Source organism: Lactuca virosa, chromosome 9, assembly GCF_052849685.1.
Source record: "Lactuca virosa cultivar CGN04683 chromosome 9, Lactuca_virosa_CGN04683_v6, whole genome shotgun sequence".
Taxonomy (NCBI): Eukaryota; Viridiplantae; Streptophyta; class Magnoliopsida; order Asterales; family Asteraceae; genus Lactuca; species Lactuca virosa.
Genome location: NC_136434.1, coordinates 152,710,601 through 152,728,699, shown reverse-complemented (window position 1 = coordinate 152,728,699; position 18,099 = coordinate 152,710,601). Strand labels below are relative to the sequence as shown.

The following is an 18,099-nucleotide window of genomic DNA, read 5'->3' as shown; positions in this document are numbered from 1 at the left end:
TTGTTTGATTTTATCGAAGACTTTGTTGTACCATATTTGAACTCTGTCTTTTCAAATGTTTTCTTTGTCAATCCGTTTGTTTTCTTTCGAGACTCAACGGTTTGCCAGAAAATTTTCTTTCGTGCTTGTCTTTTTGAAATTTCATTATCTTTTGAAAATTTATCAGTTTGATCTTTAAATTCTTTTGAATTGATTTTGACAAGTTGTTCAGTTTGCACCTCACTTTGTTGTGAAATTTTGTTTGAAACTTTTTGTTTTTCCATCCATTTTCTTTGAGGTTTTTGTCTTTGAAAAACACACAAATTCTTTGTTAGATTATTTTCGACAATGCTTTGCTTTGAAAAGAATCCTTCATTTGATGTGTTCTTGTTAACTTCTTCAACCATTTTGTTGAACTCCGGTTTAATGTTTTCGACATTTCCTTTTGTCACAAACACTTGATTTGGAAAAACAACATCATTTGAACATTTGAAGTTCGGATACACCACTTGATTAGTTTCGAGATAGTGAGCACCCTATTCAGTCATCACTTTGTCGAATTTTTCAGTGTCACCATACACCTGATCAACAACAATTCGTGGAATTGTTGTTTCTTTCGAATCTTTACTTTTCGATGGTGGTTTTTTCGAAACTTCATCATCATTTTCATCATCACTGCTATCAGTTTGACTATCTCTGACACTCACATTATCGAAATCAGAAACTTTCGAAGTTGAGGGTTTTTCAGTGACAATCTTAACCAACGAATCATTAGATTTTTATTTTCCTTTAGACTTAGATGCAACATTAATGATAGACAACTGAGAACAATCAACATTCTCAAAATCACTAATTTCGCTAACATTATCATAATTATCTTCAATATCAGCAAAATTAAATTGAGAATCAGATGTCGAATTCTCAGTTCTTTTCAAAATTTTAATTTATTCAGTTTTGGTCAAGGTATCATTTACAATATCAGCCAATTCATTTGCATCAAGATATTCGTCAATTTTCACAATTCCATAAGCATATCTATCATCAGGAATTTTATCAAATTCTGCAATTGTTTTCTTACAATCATAAGAAATGTTATCAACCTTTTCTCTCTCGTAAGCTAAAAAAGGTAATAACTTCCTATGTTGTTCCTTGCTTTTATCAGACGAATGATGCAAAGCAGTTAATTTCGCATAAAGTCTTTTTGCAGAATTACAATAAATGTTCATTTGTGCTAATAACATTTTGAATTCACTAATCAGTGAATCCTTATCACACATGATATTTGTAATTTGTAACTCTAGACTTTCTACTTTTAATTTCTTGAAATCTAACTGCTTCTGAACCTCTAGCAACTGAGAAGTTGACTTCTTAGCTTCGTTACTAGCAGAGATAACCAAAGTATCGAAATAAGCAACAATATCATCAAAAGCAATTAGTTCAGAATCATATGCACTTAAAGGAATATTAAAAGATTGAAGAATAGAGCGTACATTTGTTGTCATTGGTAATTTATCTCTTCCTTTGGTCATAAAACAACAACCTGTCACCTCTTCATCACTTTCTTCCTCATACTTTGCATGCATGACACCATGCGTAGGATTACGTATTTCCTCATCATCCGAACCGGACGACCAAATCTGGTAAGTTCCTTCATCATCATCCTCACCCTTCGCCACCAGAGAAATTCCTTTCGCTTTTGCCCGAAATTCTTCTAAACGCTCCACATAATATGCTTCGTCCTTGACTTTGTTCTTCTTTTCATCTTTCTTACGAAGCATACAATCATTCGCCATATGATTAGCTCTGTGGCAGTAGTGTTAATCAATTCCTGAATCTACTTTAAGTTTCTTCTCAGCTTTGGATTCATCGTCTTTGCTTCATTTTTCTCAAATTTTTCTTTTCCTCACCATCTGACTTTTTAACAAAACTTCCTTTGGCATCACCTTGTTTCATCATCCGAATTCATAAGAAGTCCTTCTTCATCTGAATTCTCGTTTTCAGTTGACTCTTTCTCAGTAACTTTCGAAACAAGTGCCAAAGGGCCTCCCAAACTTAGTTTCGACTCTTCAGCCATCTCATTTACCTCTCCTTCGTGAGTTTTCAGAAGATTGTACAAATCATTTAGAGATGAATTATCAAAACTTGACTGTGTTTTGACCATCAAAGTAACACTTCTCTATTCCTTCCTAAGCCCCATGATGAAAGTAAGGTTGAACTCTATTGTCGACCTTGTAATCCCAAAGCAATTACACTTGTAGATAAGTTGATTCAATCGATCATAGTAGCTTTCAATTGCTTCGTTATCTTTTTGCTTGAATTCGTTCAACTCGACCAAACACTGCTTGACTGATTTGATCTTAGTTTTCTCGCTTCCTTAAAATTTTTCTTTGAGATTGTTCCAGACATCTTTTACAGTTGTACAGCTTCTAACATAGTTGTAAACAACAGGAGGTAATGCACCACGCAATTCTCTCATACATCTTTTCTCAAGCTTCTTCAGCCTATCAGATTGATCAGTAACACTTGAAGTTTCAGATGAAGATCCAATTGCTTGAACATTTGGTGGAGGAGTTCCATTTCTCAAGACACATGACCAGAGCTCCTCATCCAGCCCGTTCAAGTAGTCGTGCATGCGATCAGCCTACTGATCATAGTATTCAGGGATGAGCATTAGAATCTTAGTTGAAGATCCTAGCACATGAGAATAAGAAGTCATTGAATTCAGGTTGAAATTCGCCATGAACGTACGGATGAATTTTTCAGAAAAACTTAAGAGATTTTGGAAACAAATAGCTGAAACGATCAGAGATTTGATACAGAACACTCGATTCAACAAATCAGTTGCAGAATCGAATCACAACTGTAGATCAAGAACAATTTTCACAAAAAAGGTGCGGAAACTTGTGAATCAACAATTGATTCAAAAACCTTTTGATTCAAAATGAAAATTAGATCCCAGTGATATGATTCCTGCTCTGATACCAATTGAAGAAGTATTGAATCAAGTAAAGAACATAGAATCAGAGTTACGAGAATTAAGATCGCCGAGAGTAAATAATATCTAGTTTCAGCTCTATTATGCTTCAAGTTTACAAAGAGATAAGAGACAAGACTGACTCCCCCAAAACTCTTATCTATCTCTAAGCAACTCTCATATTTATAGGAGAACTATGAAGCATACAAAAAATACTAAGGAATTGCATTAGGCTTCGACATAAAAATACCTTAGTAAATACATAACTAATGAAAACAACTATTAAACAAACTTCGGCATATTACAACATAATTTCGACATTAAAAGAGTCGGGACATTTTACTCACAACTCGCCGAGTTCCTCCTTAGACTCGTCGAGTTCTCCTTCAAACAGAGTCGGGACAAACCGGAACAACTCGTCGGGTTCTTCCTTGAACTAGACAAGTTCCCCAGTCTTCAAAACTCGGAGAACTTAACCACTCACCGAGTCATCTCCTAGACTCACTGGGTTTGCTCTAGAGTCAGAAAAGTAGGGAATCACGATCGAACTCGCCGAGTTGCATGAGCAACTCGTCAAGTTCCTCTTAGTCCTCACTCATTCAGTCGATTCCAATCGAGTCCAGTGCTTCTAAATCATAGATCTGGTTCCCTAGGGCTAGCATAACACGTAAAGTTGCTAACTTTACGCCCATGCATGGTGTTATGAGCTAGAAACACGAAAAACCAAGCTACAAAGGAGATCTAGGGCATGGAAAAAGGCTATGAACTAATAAAGATGGAACATTTGAGCTTCATGAGCTCATATGTGCCTAGATCTTAAGTCACAACTCCATGATACACTTAAATCCCGGAAATGACTTCAAAATGGCCCAAAAGTGACAACATACTATCCTAAATGAGGATCTAAGTGATAGAATGTCAAGGTATAAGCTTTATACCTCAAATGAGTCCGAAATGTAGCTTGAACTCTGGATCTACTGACTTCCTCTTGAATCCTCAAGCTTATCCTTCCTTCTCAAGCTTCAAAATCACCAAGAACAAACAATAATGGCTCCAAAACACTCAATGGTGGATTAGGGTTTCGTAGCTAGGGTTTATAACGATGGAGGCAGCAAATGAGACCAACAAGTGGAGAATAGGATGCTTAAATAGGGTGCAAAACCCCGAGATTAGGGTTTCATTTTGCAGCTCCAACTCGTCGAGTAGGTTTCTCAACCCGCGTCCTAACTTATTCCTAGTTTTACTTGACGAGTTTGGGGCTTCCAACTCATCGAGTCCCTTTGCAAAAATGTGAATTCTTCTTTAAAATACCTACCAGGAACCATGCGTTACAACTCCCCCCCATTTATCTTGGACTTCGTCCTCGAAGTCTACCGCAATCACCTATCCCCAAAAATGACTCACGCTATAAACCCGCGGCTCCCTAGATTTGTCATGAACCAATTGACGTTTCTTACGAGCACTGACACTTGCCATCCTGAGGGTACACCCATCACCCGTGCAATCAATGGCCTTCCCAAGGCCACCAAAACTTCTATCCAGGATATATCACCCGAAACTTCAACCCTTGAAGGCTACTTCTACCTTCTGAGACCTGAAACTACCGTAACCTGGATTCCGTACGGCTTGCCCGTGCTGAAACGACTTGAAACAACTCTCCGTCAATTTCCACAAACTGCTAGCGAAACAATCACGGCCCTTCCAACCCTGTTCATATATCACCATATTCTAAACTACTAAAACCATTCTTAGAGTAATTCTTCAAACTTGGTGAAGAATGACTCCTCGATCTCTCAAGTAAAACCAATCCTACTTTCCTTGGAGTCCGAACCCTAAGGTCTTAGTGGTCTGGCTCCCTATCATACCTCTCACACCGAACTGTCACCCCTCAAGATGCTGCTAAAAAGGAAACAAGTCACTGTCCATAAACGGCTACAGAATACATACACCTGACAGAAGGATCAGATAATCCTTTGACTAGAAGATTCATACCTACAACGGTTAGACTCATACGATAGCTGTGCAATAGAGTCAAATCAACTACTCTGAGATTATTTAATCCCACTGCGAGTGACTTATCGCTTCCCGGCCACTTAGTTACTCCGTCCGTACATGGAATCCTAAAAGCACAAATACTGCCCGAATTGCTGCTCTGCCTGAAACACTGAACTGCCTGAAACACTGCAATGCCTCTAACACTAAACTGCCTGAAACAGTATGCTACCTCCTGGATGCTTTCCAAAATCCACCGAGAGCTTTTCTGGTCTCAGTTCGTCTGCTCGTCGTCTGAAGTACTGAGTTCCCACCTGGTTACCGAGGCAAAGGCTCCCTTACAGTTGCCCTAAGCGACTTTCGAACGAATTCCTCATTTGTCAGTAGTTTCCATTAGTCTTCTTGCCACTATGGCTCCAACGACCTTCTGCCCCAACCGATCGGGTCCATACGTCGAATCCTGACGTTACCAAATCCAAGCTAAAAGTGAATGCTACATGACCAAAGATAACCTTATATCAAAAACGAGCTTATACGGTTCAACTCTTCCTTGCTCCCATGACTGCAATGGTGTCCTTACGGTCTAGTCACTGGCTCAAATAGGTCTAATTCATTCGGAAAATCGGTAAACTAATATGTGGTTTTGCCATGCCCTCACTGTTATATACGAACTGGTGGGTACTACTGTTCTTCTCGTGATCTAACATCACTCCCATACTATCTATCCATCAACCTAGTGAAAGGTACGGCTACCCCCCACAGGCTTACAACACTCTAACGCTATCTGACAACCTTTTGAATGCTACGGCTCCCCCCCGCAAACTTACAACACTTGTAACACTATCTGACAACCTTGTGAATGCTACGGTTACACTCGTAGACTTACAACACTTCTATCACTATGTGACAACCTTGTGAATGCTACGGCTACACCCGCAGACTTATAACACTTCTATCACTATCTGACAACCTTATGAATGTTACGGCTACACCCGCAGACTTACAACACTTTTCATGCTAATTCAACCGCTGACCATGGTCTTCCCGCTGATTACTAAACCGAACACATCCTAAGTCGATCATAGAAACACGATCTAATATCCCAAGCTGAACTCGTGCCCTAACTGATATCCCTGACCTGTTTCTCGAGGCCTGCTATCCGATGCCAAGGAAAAAGCATGAACCAAATGTTGGAGCGTGTTCCTAACTCCCAACTCACAATCCTCAACCTAGAAGGCCCCTCGATCTCCTTTCTCCCTATCGTGGATACGAAACTCATCCTAGTTTCACTCCTATTTTTGCTCCTGGATACCTGATCGATTCTCCCCCACTTAGATTCTACTAAGTCTTCACGACACGTGAGAATTGAAGGATTCCCAAGTCCTTCTTGCTTTCTAATAATCCACTGATGACACCCTGTTATTATCAATCCTAGTGATCAATTACCAGTCGACCCTAAGATCACTCACCCTCTAAAATCTTGAAGACTACTTCAATCCACCTTCCACGAGATTATACCAACTCCTTGGGTTTCCATGCTGGTGACTAGAACCCTTAAATTTTACTTTGGCTGACGAATCCTCACAGAACCACTGAACTCTAATCAAACCCGACCCACGCGAAGAATACAATTTCCTTGGAACATCCAATGGTTAAACAACCCTTGCGACTACAACCGCATCATTCTGCTACCACTCCTCTCCTAGCGTCGGTAGTGCTAGAACCCATAAGTTCTCTCATAGGCTACCACCGATCATACCGGAATAGATGATGAAATAACTATGCCCCATCGATACGGTGTACTAGCTTGATGAAACTAGTCACATGCCTTCCACATAATACCCCTGAACGATCTCCACTACGAACCGAGAGAACACCGAACACCCTGATCCAGCAAAAGAGGAACGACCTTTTACTAACTATTCAGTAATTCACGGTATGCAAATGGCATATAACAATATTTGAAGATGTAACCCAACAGGAGCAAAGAAATAAATCAGGGATACAATTACCCAGCCCGCTACAATATTCCAAACTAAAGAAAAATTATCACAATAATGTGCCGATAAGACTAAAAGAAGGCAAAGATACATACCCGCAACATCGCCTGCTGGAGTCCTGACTTCTCCTCTCTGACACTGCATGGCCTGACTCCTAACTGTAAGGGCTCCTGCCCTCCTCCTCGGACAGTCGGCCTTCTTGTGGCCCACCTGATCACCGTGAAAACATAATGGGCTTGCCCCCTGAGAACAATCTCTGCTGACATGACCAACCTCGCCACACTTGTAGCAGCTTAAACCATTGGAGCGACAAACTCCCCTGTGCACTTTCCTACACGTGCTGCACTGACTGCGGCCCTACTGGCCCTTCGCCCGTTGATCAGAAGTCTTAGGTCTCTTTACGGGACCCTCTACTATACACACCTGGCACGACCGTCTCTTCCCTAGGTGCTCCAAATCGATCTCGCATCCTCGGACTCTGGAAGTCATATCCTTCAGGGTCTGACACCTTATGACGCTCAATAGCTCACTTGCCATCGGCTGAACTGAAACAGATGGAACATCCTCTGCCCCGAACCGGGTCACAAACTCCTCCCAAGACATAGTCTCCAACTCAGAAAGCGTAATAGATCGTGCAGTCAATTCCCAGCAGATCCTTTCCGCCTTATAAAGGAGATCCAAAGCGGACCGAACCTTGGCTCCTATGGGGTAGGGAGTCGTGCGGAAAACACCTTCCAAATCCTCAATCTAATGTGAACTCAAAATCTTGGCAGTCCTTCCCCCGACCGACACACCACCTGATCCGTGACCTAATCCTGGACCAGAACCATCTCCCTGAGTGCTCATCTCCAAACTGAAAACCACAAAACCTATGGTCAGACATACTCAAGGGTCCTACTCTGTAAAGCTTCTCAGATTCTCCAAGACTCTCACCGATTCGAGTATGGATCATGTTCTTTTAGTAGTACGGGCCCAATACTACCTCCCATACCTATCCACACTTTCCTCAGCATATAGAATTATACTAATGTAGACCATAAGTTGTACTTCGGAAGTATATATATATATTATGTGCGATATAGTTCCGGAGTTATACTCAGAAGTTCTATATGCTAATTGATAATATGTTGTTATTGTTGGTTTTATGTTAAGATAAAACCTGGTATGTTATTAATATAGTCCTGAAGTTATATACGGGAGTTCTATAAATACTTGTTAAGTATGTTGTTATTTTTGGTTTTATGTTAAGGTAAAACCTGGTTTATTTCAAGTTATGATTGTTTTACTACCTAAGTATGATGAAATTAGGAGTAATGTTTAAAAGCGTAGTCTAATAACTTTGGATTTTAGACACAAATATTCTTTTACTGTTAGGAGTATAGGAAGCCAAGAAAGTCTACATGAGTTATTGTATTCATCAACTAAGATTGGGGATCTTAGTGGATGTCCTCTGACCGGTAACCATTAATCCCGTGTGAGCGAGGAAGTCGTGTATGAATAATATACGGGTTGACAACCCCACTCATGGGTTCTAGCTACAACCCAACATAAGCGAGTGACGAACTGTCCTTTTATTTGTTTATTGATCCGGCATCGATGAAGCATGCGGTGTTATTTATATATTGTGGAAATCCATCATGGAAATCATTGGTGAGATTTGTTTTTGCAGAGGTTATGTATTTCATAGCAGCAGTTACTGACTCATGGTAGCAAATTGTTAGAAACATTATACTATGTTGTTATACAAGTATTCATGTTAAGTATATGTTTCCCCAACACTTATACTCTAGGTACAAGGAATGTTTAGGTATATCACTTATTTAATAAGTAAACTACTATACCTAGGATATATACTAAATGTTGGAGATAAGTATGGGTCAAAATGATACTTTCAAACTATACCTTTGAACTTGGAAAAATATTATTTTATATGGAGTCAAAACCTGTGGACTCACCAACTTTATGTTGACGTATTTTCAAAATGCGTGTGTTTTCAGGAACTTGACAAGCTAGTATGTTACTGATGGGTTTTTGAGCATTCTAACACTCCTAAGGTGTTCATGTAACCCTAAATACCTTGGATCTATGTTTTCTCTATTATACATGCAAACTTGAAGTTTCCAAGGTATTACCCTAACTAGCATATAATCATATGTATTTGCACAACAAAAACTGGATATAATATATACCTTTTCTTGTAGTTGATTACTTGGAGCTTTAACAGCCTAGCACCAATAATGTGAATGCCTCAAGTGGAATCACAAATCACCATCAACAACTTGGAAGACTTGAGAGAGAGAGAGAGAGTTGCTACAGAAAATCGGCCAAGCTTCTTACACACCCACTAGTGCTGATTTTATGAGCCATGGACTCCTTTATATAGTATGCATGATTAGGGTAAACCCTAATACCCATGACTTTCCACATTACTTAGGATCCATGGGTTAAAAGCTCCATTGACTATCCATGGACTTCCATGTAGGCTTAGCCCATCCTAAATAAAATTAGCCCATACTATATGAGTCCATATTTAACTAGTCTTTTGATCACTAAATTAATTCCAAATAAATTCTTGATTAATACTAATTAAATAATATGATTTCATATTAACATATTAGAACTTATAATATATTAATAAATCATAAATATCCTTTTCTCATAAGTCTATCCATACAAATTGTCCCGGTAAAGTGCAACCCAAATGGACCATGCCGGGTCGGGTCAAGTACATACCAATTATAGTTTTGGACTTAGACACTAATCCAACAGTCTCCCACTTGGATAAGTCTAATAACTATTATTGCAAGTACGACTTCAAAACCGAACTAGCAATTGTAGCTCTTAAAGCTGCTGTCGATCTCTGAACAAATCAATGACGCGTCCATTAGATAAGGGATCATATATTCCTCCATTCTACAAGATATCATATGGACTGATACATGGATTATAATCATTCTCTCTGTCCATCTGTTGTTTCCCGATTTCTGATTTATGACGAACGACTAATTGAACAAATCAAATCAGTCCAGGATTGGCCAAGCACTTAGGGGTGTCATCACTAAATCATCGAGGGGCCCATAGATATCACTTTTATCCCTCCAAGGGTAAAAGGAATGGATAAAATTCGACTCATATGCTTCTACTAACTACTTGTTGAATCATACACAAAGGAACGTTTTATAACATCAAGTTACTGATATGTTTTCGTACAATCAATCTACAACCAACTCATAGTCAACAACTCACATCTCTAGGTTTGAAGAATATAAGATATTATCGTCTCACTAATCACTCATGATAAAATGAAGTGATTAGATGAGCGTGGGTTTAATCCAATACTCGAATCTTATTCCAGGATCACTCATGAACACTGCAACTATGTCTAAATGTCTAAAACACCCAAATAAACTACAGACCCATTCATGACAGTCTTGCTTCAATACCTACTTCCAAAGTATGATCAACTATGGATGATTTGAATAACCTAGTTATTCGGGGAAGTCAAAACATGCAAAGTGAAACACAAGAATAATACTAATCATATATGGCCCCAAAACGTTTGAGCCATATTGATTAATCATTATTCATTGTTTAATGTTTCGAATAATCAACTTAATACTTGAATGAAAACAATAGTTATGCCATGCTCCAAGCATGCACACTATGTTTACCTATGGTCCTATCTTTGTGAAATAGATCAATCGACAACATTTCAATGATGCTCATTTCACAATTCCAAATCCTTATGATAAATGTAAGAATACCAAATTCTTACCATTTTCGGAAATCTGTTAGATTCTAAACTTATATGCTTTGATCCTCTTGTAATGACTATGCACAAAAGTCACAAAGACTTTGCAACATACCTTACAAAGTGTTCCAATGGAGAGCAATTCCATGGAAACGAAGTCTCATATTCAAAGTACATTCCTTTGAACATCCTTCTTGCATGAAGTTTTCCTAATCTTACACAGATTTAATGAACAACTTCCACCTATGGAAACATTTCCATAATCCCCATTTTGAGTATCACTTCTGAACAAGAGTTGCCTCTTTTCAGAATATGTCAATATGGTCCTTTCCAAAATTTACACTATACTTCCAACTATCCATGAGAAACCAATCCTTGGTAAGCCTCAGATTGTCCTCGACAATTGCTTAATCATTTTAGTCATATTCAGTTCAGGTCTTTTTCCCTCTTAATGCCCTAGGCATTCGGAAAATTCAGAACACATGGAAATATTATAGCATATGTAATCGATCCTATACCCGAAGCATATAGGATACGATTCATAATGTCTCACATAAAGTCATGATACTAGAGTAGTCTTTTGCTATAATTTTTCTATTTGCCATATTCTCACAATTTGGACTATGAAGAGGGATGCCGTAATCATAATCGAATTTTAGAACGCAAATAATGTTCCCATATATAGAATTTCCTTATGTTGAATCATTCCAACATAACATTCATATATATACTTGACTAAATTTGATTAAAATCTCAATATAAGCTTTTAGAATTGGAATGAAGTATAATTTCCTCTCCCTTAATTATAGCAAAACAACTTTTCAAACCCTACAACTTTGCAAATTTGAAACTTTTGTTTTCTATAATTAATATTCCTAACATTTAACAAAATAATCATGCTCCCACTAACATGATAAATATTAGCATAACACTTATGCTCCCACTAGCTTTGACATGTACCAAGAAATCATCCGGACCTCTAGAAATCAATACTGTATTGACTTTCTTACCAAAGTTCAGATTTCTGATACGAGATGCTTTGATAAAACTTTATCAAAATCATACACCTTTCCGTAGATAGCTCACCTGTGTTTCTAAACCCTTTTTGCCATTTCTCACAAGTCCATGTTAGTATGGCGGTTAACTAGACATGCTCCACTAACAACTTTGAGAATGAATATATTAAAACTGCTATCTACTTAAAATCTACTTAGTTAAAGTGTTTCCTTACCATCATTTTCATGAATCGAAGAGGAACCTTATGACACTTCGATTTTTATGGTATATGTGTTCCTATCCATGTAATGTTTTCATAACCATAATCACAAGACAAGGTTAGCGACAAATCCAAACTCATATGGACTGAACTTGTTTAATTTTAATTTATTGCCTCCTGGCAGCTCAAGGGCCTACCATTGCTTCCAGGTTGTTATGTAAACAATTGAGAACTCATAGAACTCACAAGCATAGTCAACTTTTAACTGGAATAGACACAGAAATAAGAATATGTCAACACGATAGGTTACAAACCTCAAGTCGTGGGCTAGTGATTAACAATACTCTTGATTAGTTCTTGAAACTATCTCAAGATCTTTTAAGACTCCCACTAGCCTCTATACATATAAGATTTTCTTTGTCAAGAACCATTCCTTGAAAAAACAAATATTCAGGAGTTAGTGCGGATTCTTATCAAGTTAAACACTCCACACAATTGGTCTTAGTTGGTCTTTGTTTTATCCAAAACATCACAACTTACCAATTTCAAATGTACCATAGTAGAAAACATTTTACTCTACATTTGACAAGTGTTTTAAACCTTTTTAAGAATATGTCACTCAAGGCTCAATCTTGGAGTATGATTCTAAGATTTGATTTTGGAACGAAGTATGATTGATCTTTTGGTTTCACCATTTCAACAATTCACGATTCCTCTTCTTAGCCATACAAATGCACTAAGATGTCCTTAGAGGATCAATTGTGATATGGTTTCATAATCACTAAGATAATCATAAACCAAGATACTAAAGTACTCTCCCATCTCTTCAGATTAGAGAAACTTTTATCTTTCTGCCTAATTTGATTCTTCTCATTCGTTCTTCCTTGCATTGAAAGTTTTCCAATGTTTTAGAATTACACTTAAACTTATAAGCATAACCATATTTACTAAACTTTAGTAAATTATAACGAATAATCTTGTCATTCCTTGTGGTGGACTTGACCAGCGCATAACCAAGTGTACCCAACCCTTTAGTCCTTCACTTGACTCACATTTACATGTGAACAAGGAATTAGTCTTAATTTCCCAAATATGAAAATTCTCATTCATCATACAACAATTTTCCACTAATTCCATTGTAAGTATACTTAAAATAAATAAAATCAAAACTTTTCTTTTATTTAAAAACTTGCGGAAAAACTTATCCTTACAATGCAAAAACATATGAAAAAACTTGTTGTTATCTATTCTTAAGCAATATATCGTAACTCTTAAGCAGCAGCTCAAAATTCTTATCATTGAACCATGCGATCGAAATCCATCTCTTCGTGATCAGAATCAACTTACTCTGAGCTTCCTTACTTTTCCTTGATTCTTCAAAACATCAAAATGTAATTACATTACATCATGTATTAAGAATCTCCAAACAGAAACTTAATAGAGTTAGATATTGGACTTTACTTGAAGTAGAGTCAAACGTTTTGACTTTACTATCTTTTATATATCTCAGGTAGTCAGGGAAGCTTCGCTTCCAATGTCCCTTCTCTTGGCAAAAGAAACATATGGACACTTTGGAAATGGTACACAAGACTGTCACAGATTTAACCTTTCTCTTTACCATTGGGTCAAACGACTTGACCATGGCCGATCCCTTCCATTGGGAAGAGAAAGCTTTTCTGGACTTCTAATGTTACCATTGTAAATGTCCATGGAAGTTTTGGAAGTGGACCTTCAAATCAAATTTTCTTTAGCAGTGCTCCAAATCATTGCTGATTCAGCAACAACAAGCAAATAGGTAAGATCGATAAGGGTCATGTCGTGATCTGTCATCAGGAAGTGACTAAAGAACCCAGTCAACAGCCAGCTTCCTCGAGACTTCGACACCCAACTCTTATGGCCTGTCAATGTGTGACTAGATCTCCAAGACCCGAGCACATATAGACTTTACTTGCCAATAGGAATTGAGTGACCTTGAACTTTTCAAGTCTTGAAACTTCTGGGATATGGAGAATAATTGGAGGAGGTGGAGCAAGTGAAGTATGATTTCCAGTCCCATTAATGCACAACAAAGGGATCAATCTTTCACCTTGATTACCATGTGGGATATCATCTTCACTAGGAAGCTTGTTCCTAAAGATTCGGGAAGACCATAGTTGTCTGAAATAGACATCTATTAGGGAGAATTTCAAGTTAAGTTGATTTAAATCCTTAATATAACACCCAATATGAAATATTAAGGCTAGGATCCAACACAATATTTTATAACTTGGAAGAGGGATTTCGTAATCTAAGCTACAAAATATCTGAAGGTAGGTAAATGATGATTTACCAATTTCCATCATGAAAAACGAAATTGTTCATTTAGTTTTGATCGGATTGAAACTCCTAGATCCTTTGAGATTCATTGAACTATTCAATGACATGTTTAAATTTCGATTGTGCCCTTCAAGTTTGTGACTGGGATGCCGAGGATCACAAACAAGGAGTGAATAACCATGCAAATTAAGTTGGTACACTTAATGTCACAACCATCTAATCAATGTGTCAGTTAACCACACACGCTCCATTGATCTATGATTAACATCAAGCTTCCCTTTGCCACACATTTTCAGTCCCAGATTAGTGTGCCGGTTAACCACACACGCTCCACTAACGGCTTAAAAAGGTGCAAAGTGCAATTTCATGGGTTAGCACCAAATTCACATTTTCCTAAGTAACTAATATTGGGAATTTATAAGTGTTTAGTTACTTAGTATTTATCATTATAACTTTAATGACGGGCGAATTAATGTCATGTCCTACCCATTCGGCTAACGAACCTCCACCAGACAAGGAAGCGGTGGGTGAGAGTGGATACCCATTAAACTGCCATTTTATAGGCAGTAACCTTATACCCCCCTTATAGACCGACTTCGTGAATGAGGCCTACTAACGGTAAGACTGACTTTATTCTTATCCATATATAAATATTAAACCTATATATTATAATAGTATAAGGGTTGAATTTTAAACTATTAAAATTCTAAGGGTTGGAATTAAAGTATACATGAGGGGTAACTTTACAAATTCCAAAACTTGAGGGCAAGTTTTGAACAATTCAAAAAAAAACTTTTGAAATCCATAACATATGAGTTTAGTATAGCTTTAATGGAGAGACTCTTGAAAATCCATAACTTGAGGACAAGTTATGGATGTCATAAAACAATTTATGGGAAACACTCTTCAAAAACATAACTCATGACTTTTAAAGACTCATTAACAAGAAAGACTTTTGGTTTTCCATAAATTGAAGTGAAGTTATGGAATCCATTAAAGGCCATTTAGATCATCTAATAAACAAACAAACATGTCAAGAAAAACTATGATCTAGATTAAACTCATATGAACAAGACAATTAAAATCAAACAATTTTCATGTAATTAGCCTAACCATTAAACTAATACAAAACATGAAACTTTTGACAATTATCTTTTGAATTGGATTAGAATGATCATTACCACATCAAAAACAAGCTAATAAGTTCAAAAATAGCTTAGGGTAATGATTCTAGTCCAATTCTAGCCTAAAACATCGAAAATCTGCATTCTGGAGCACCAACTCGTCGAGTGTATGAACAAACTCGGCGAGTTGGTCAGTTTTTGCCTTGGACTCGACGAGTCCATCAGTGGACTCGATGAGTCCATCAGTGGACTCGGCGAGTCCACAGTCCAGAACAGCAGAAAATCAATTTTTAAGGCATTTCCAAGCCAGTAGCATCAAGTATAATTGAAAACAACCCTAGGCTCTGATACCACTGATGGGTTTTTGTGCATTCTAACACTCCTAAGGTGTTCATGCAACCCTAAATAACTTGGATATATGTTTTCTCTATTTTACATGCAAACTTGAAGTTTCCAAGGTATTACCCTAACTAGCATATAATCATATGTATTTGCATAACAAAAACTAGATAGAATACATACCTTTTCTTGTACTTGATTACTTGGAGCTTTAAGATCCTAGCACCAATAATGTGAATGCCTCAAGTGGAATCACAAATCACCATCAACAACTTGGAGGACTTGAGAGAGAGAGAGAGAGAGAGAGAGAGAGTTGCTACACAAAATCGGCCAAGCTTCTTACATACCCACTAGTGTCGATTTTATGAGCCAAGGACTCCTTTATATAGTATGCACGATTAGGGTAAACCCTAATACCCATGACTTTCCACATAGCTCCATGGACTATCCATGGACATCCATGTAGGCTTAGCCCATCCTAAATAAAATTAGCCCATACTATATGAGTTCATATTTAACTAGTCTCTTTTGATCACTAAATTAATTCCAAATTAATTCTTGATCAATACTATTTAAATAATATGATTTCATATTAATATATTAGAACTTATAATATATTAATAAATCGTAAATATCCTTTTCTCATAAGTCTATCCATACAAATTGTCTCGGTGAAGTGTAACCCAAATGGACCATGTTGGGTCGGGTCAAGTACATACCAATTATAGTTTTGGACTTACACACTAATCCAACAGTTACTCGAACAGAAGAAGTTTTACTATTATGCTTTATGTTCATTAAGATGTATGCAATAGTCGGATGTTATCTAATAAATACTAGGAAAACTATAATAATGTAACTTTCGTTAAGACGTATGCAATAGTCGGATGTTATAAAATTCTTTAGTACTGTTCAGTGTATGTTATATAACTATGATACAAAGATGAAGTTACACCGCCCAGTGTTTCCGCCACCGACCGGGGTGTGACAGTTGCCCAACTAGAAGCATCATCGAATGCATACATCCATTCTTTGTCATCACCAAGCAACCCCAATTGTTCGCATGTTGCGCCATAGGTAGGAAAAATGACCTGACCTGCTATCTTGATATCATTAAAAGTCTGACATCCTACCTGGTGACTGAGAAGCATCCGTAGATAAAAGAGCTCACCACATGTTGGATGAATATAGATTAATATTATAATAGGAGGTGTCTTCTTTGACATTCTATGACACCAGTCCTTACCTCGAGCAACCCATTTATATTCTGATAGATAATCAAGATAATTAAGATGGTGACCGTTGTCATCAATCTGATTGTTTTTTAGCCATTGTGTAAGAGTTGTTTTCTTTGTCATTGGATTATTAACAACATCCTGTAACAATTTCTTGTCCTTAAAGGTAATTGTTTTCATGTTTTCCAAATGAACTGCAAGCACTTGCATGGCAGGATTTCTGTGATGGATGTCAAAGTTGAATATCCTCCAAGCTACCTCATGAGGGCAAATGAATATAGCATCTACAAAGTTTTGTATCTCATTGATGTTGCTCGATTTTTTATCAAATTTATCAGAAGGCTCGCCTAGAGATCTAGTAATTTTGGCTCTAATACGGTCAACTCCTTTGGAAATGTATTTGAATAAGTATTTAATTATCATACTCCAACCACAATATTCAACATTGATGTGAGCCTGAAAAACCAGATAAATTTTTTTGTAGTATGGGACAACATATTCGTTATCTAAGTTGATTCCATATGTCACTGCAAAACATCCATCATTTCTTCTCCTATAATGAACATACCCATCCTTATCAAACCGTGTGACATCTTCATATTGTTTTGGAAAATGCTTTGAATAGACCCCATAAAACATGCATGGTGTTTCATCTTTGCAAGACCGCATGGTCTGTGCATCATAAGCTCGGTGTCAATCTTGTAGAGTTGAGGATCAACGATTGGATCAGGGATTTCAGCCGAAATAAATTGATCAATGTGTTATGGGGTTTGAATTTTATATGGAGGCGACAACCACACAAGAGTATGGCAAAGAGGCAGGCCTCTTTTTTGGAATTCTATCGTATATAACTCTGCACATAATAAGAATACAAAGCAAAAGATAAGGATACAATTTTGAAAGAATATATTGTCATGAATGAGCAACGACAGTTAATAATGACATTACTAGCTACAACATGTCTGAAAGGTTTTTCATTTTTCAAATAGTGAATAAAATCCCGAACCTTCATCTGGAATATTCTAGCAATAAAATCAGCCTTATCCTCGGCCTTCATTGCAGGATATTGTTGTAGATATCTTGAAGTCTCTGCCATTTCACATTGCAAGTGTATGTTATAAAATATTGAGGATTCCCATGTACTCTACATATAGCAAGGGCATCCTGATAATG

General features: G+C 37.3%; 1 protein-coding gene across 1 annotated transcript; it reads right to left on the bottom strand.

Annotated features, from left to right (window-relative positions):
- Positions 1-16,593: 16,593 nt before the first annotated feature.
- LOC145139921 (uncharacterized) lies at positions 16,594-17,595 on the bottom strand. The gene has a single exon (XM_079073581.1). It carries the CDS (start codon positions 17,593-17,595, stop codon positions 16,594-16,596), a length of 1,002 nt encoding a protein of 333 aa, XP_078929707.1.
- Positions 17,596-18,099: the final 504 nt, after the last annotated feature.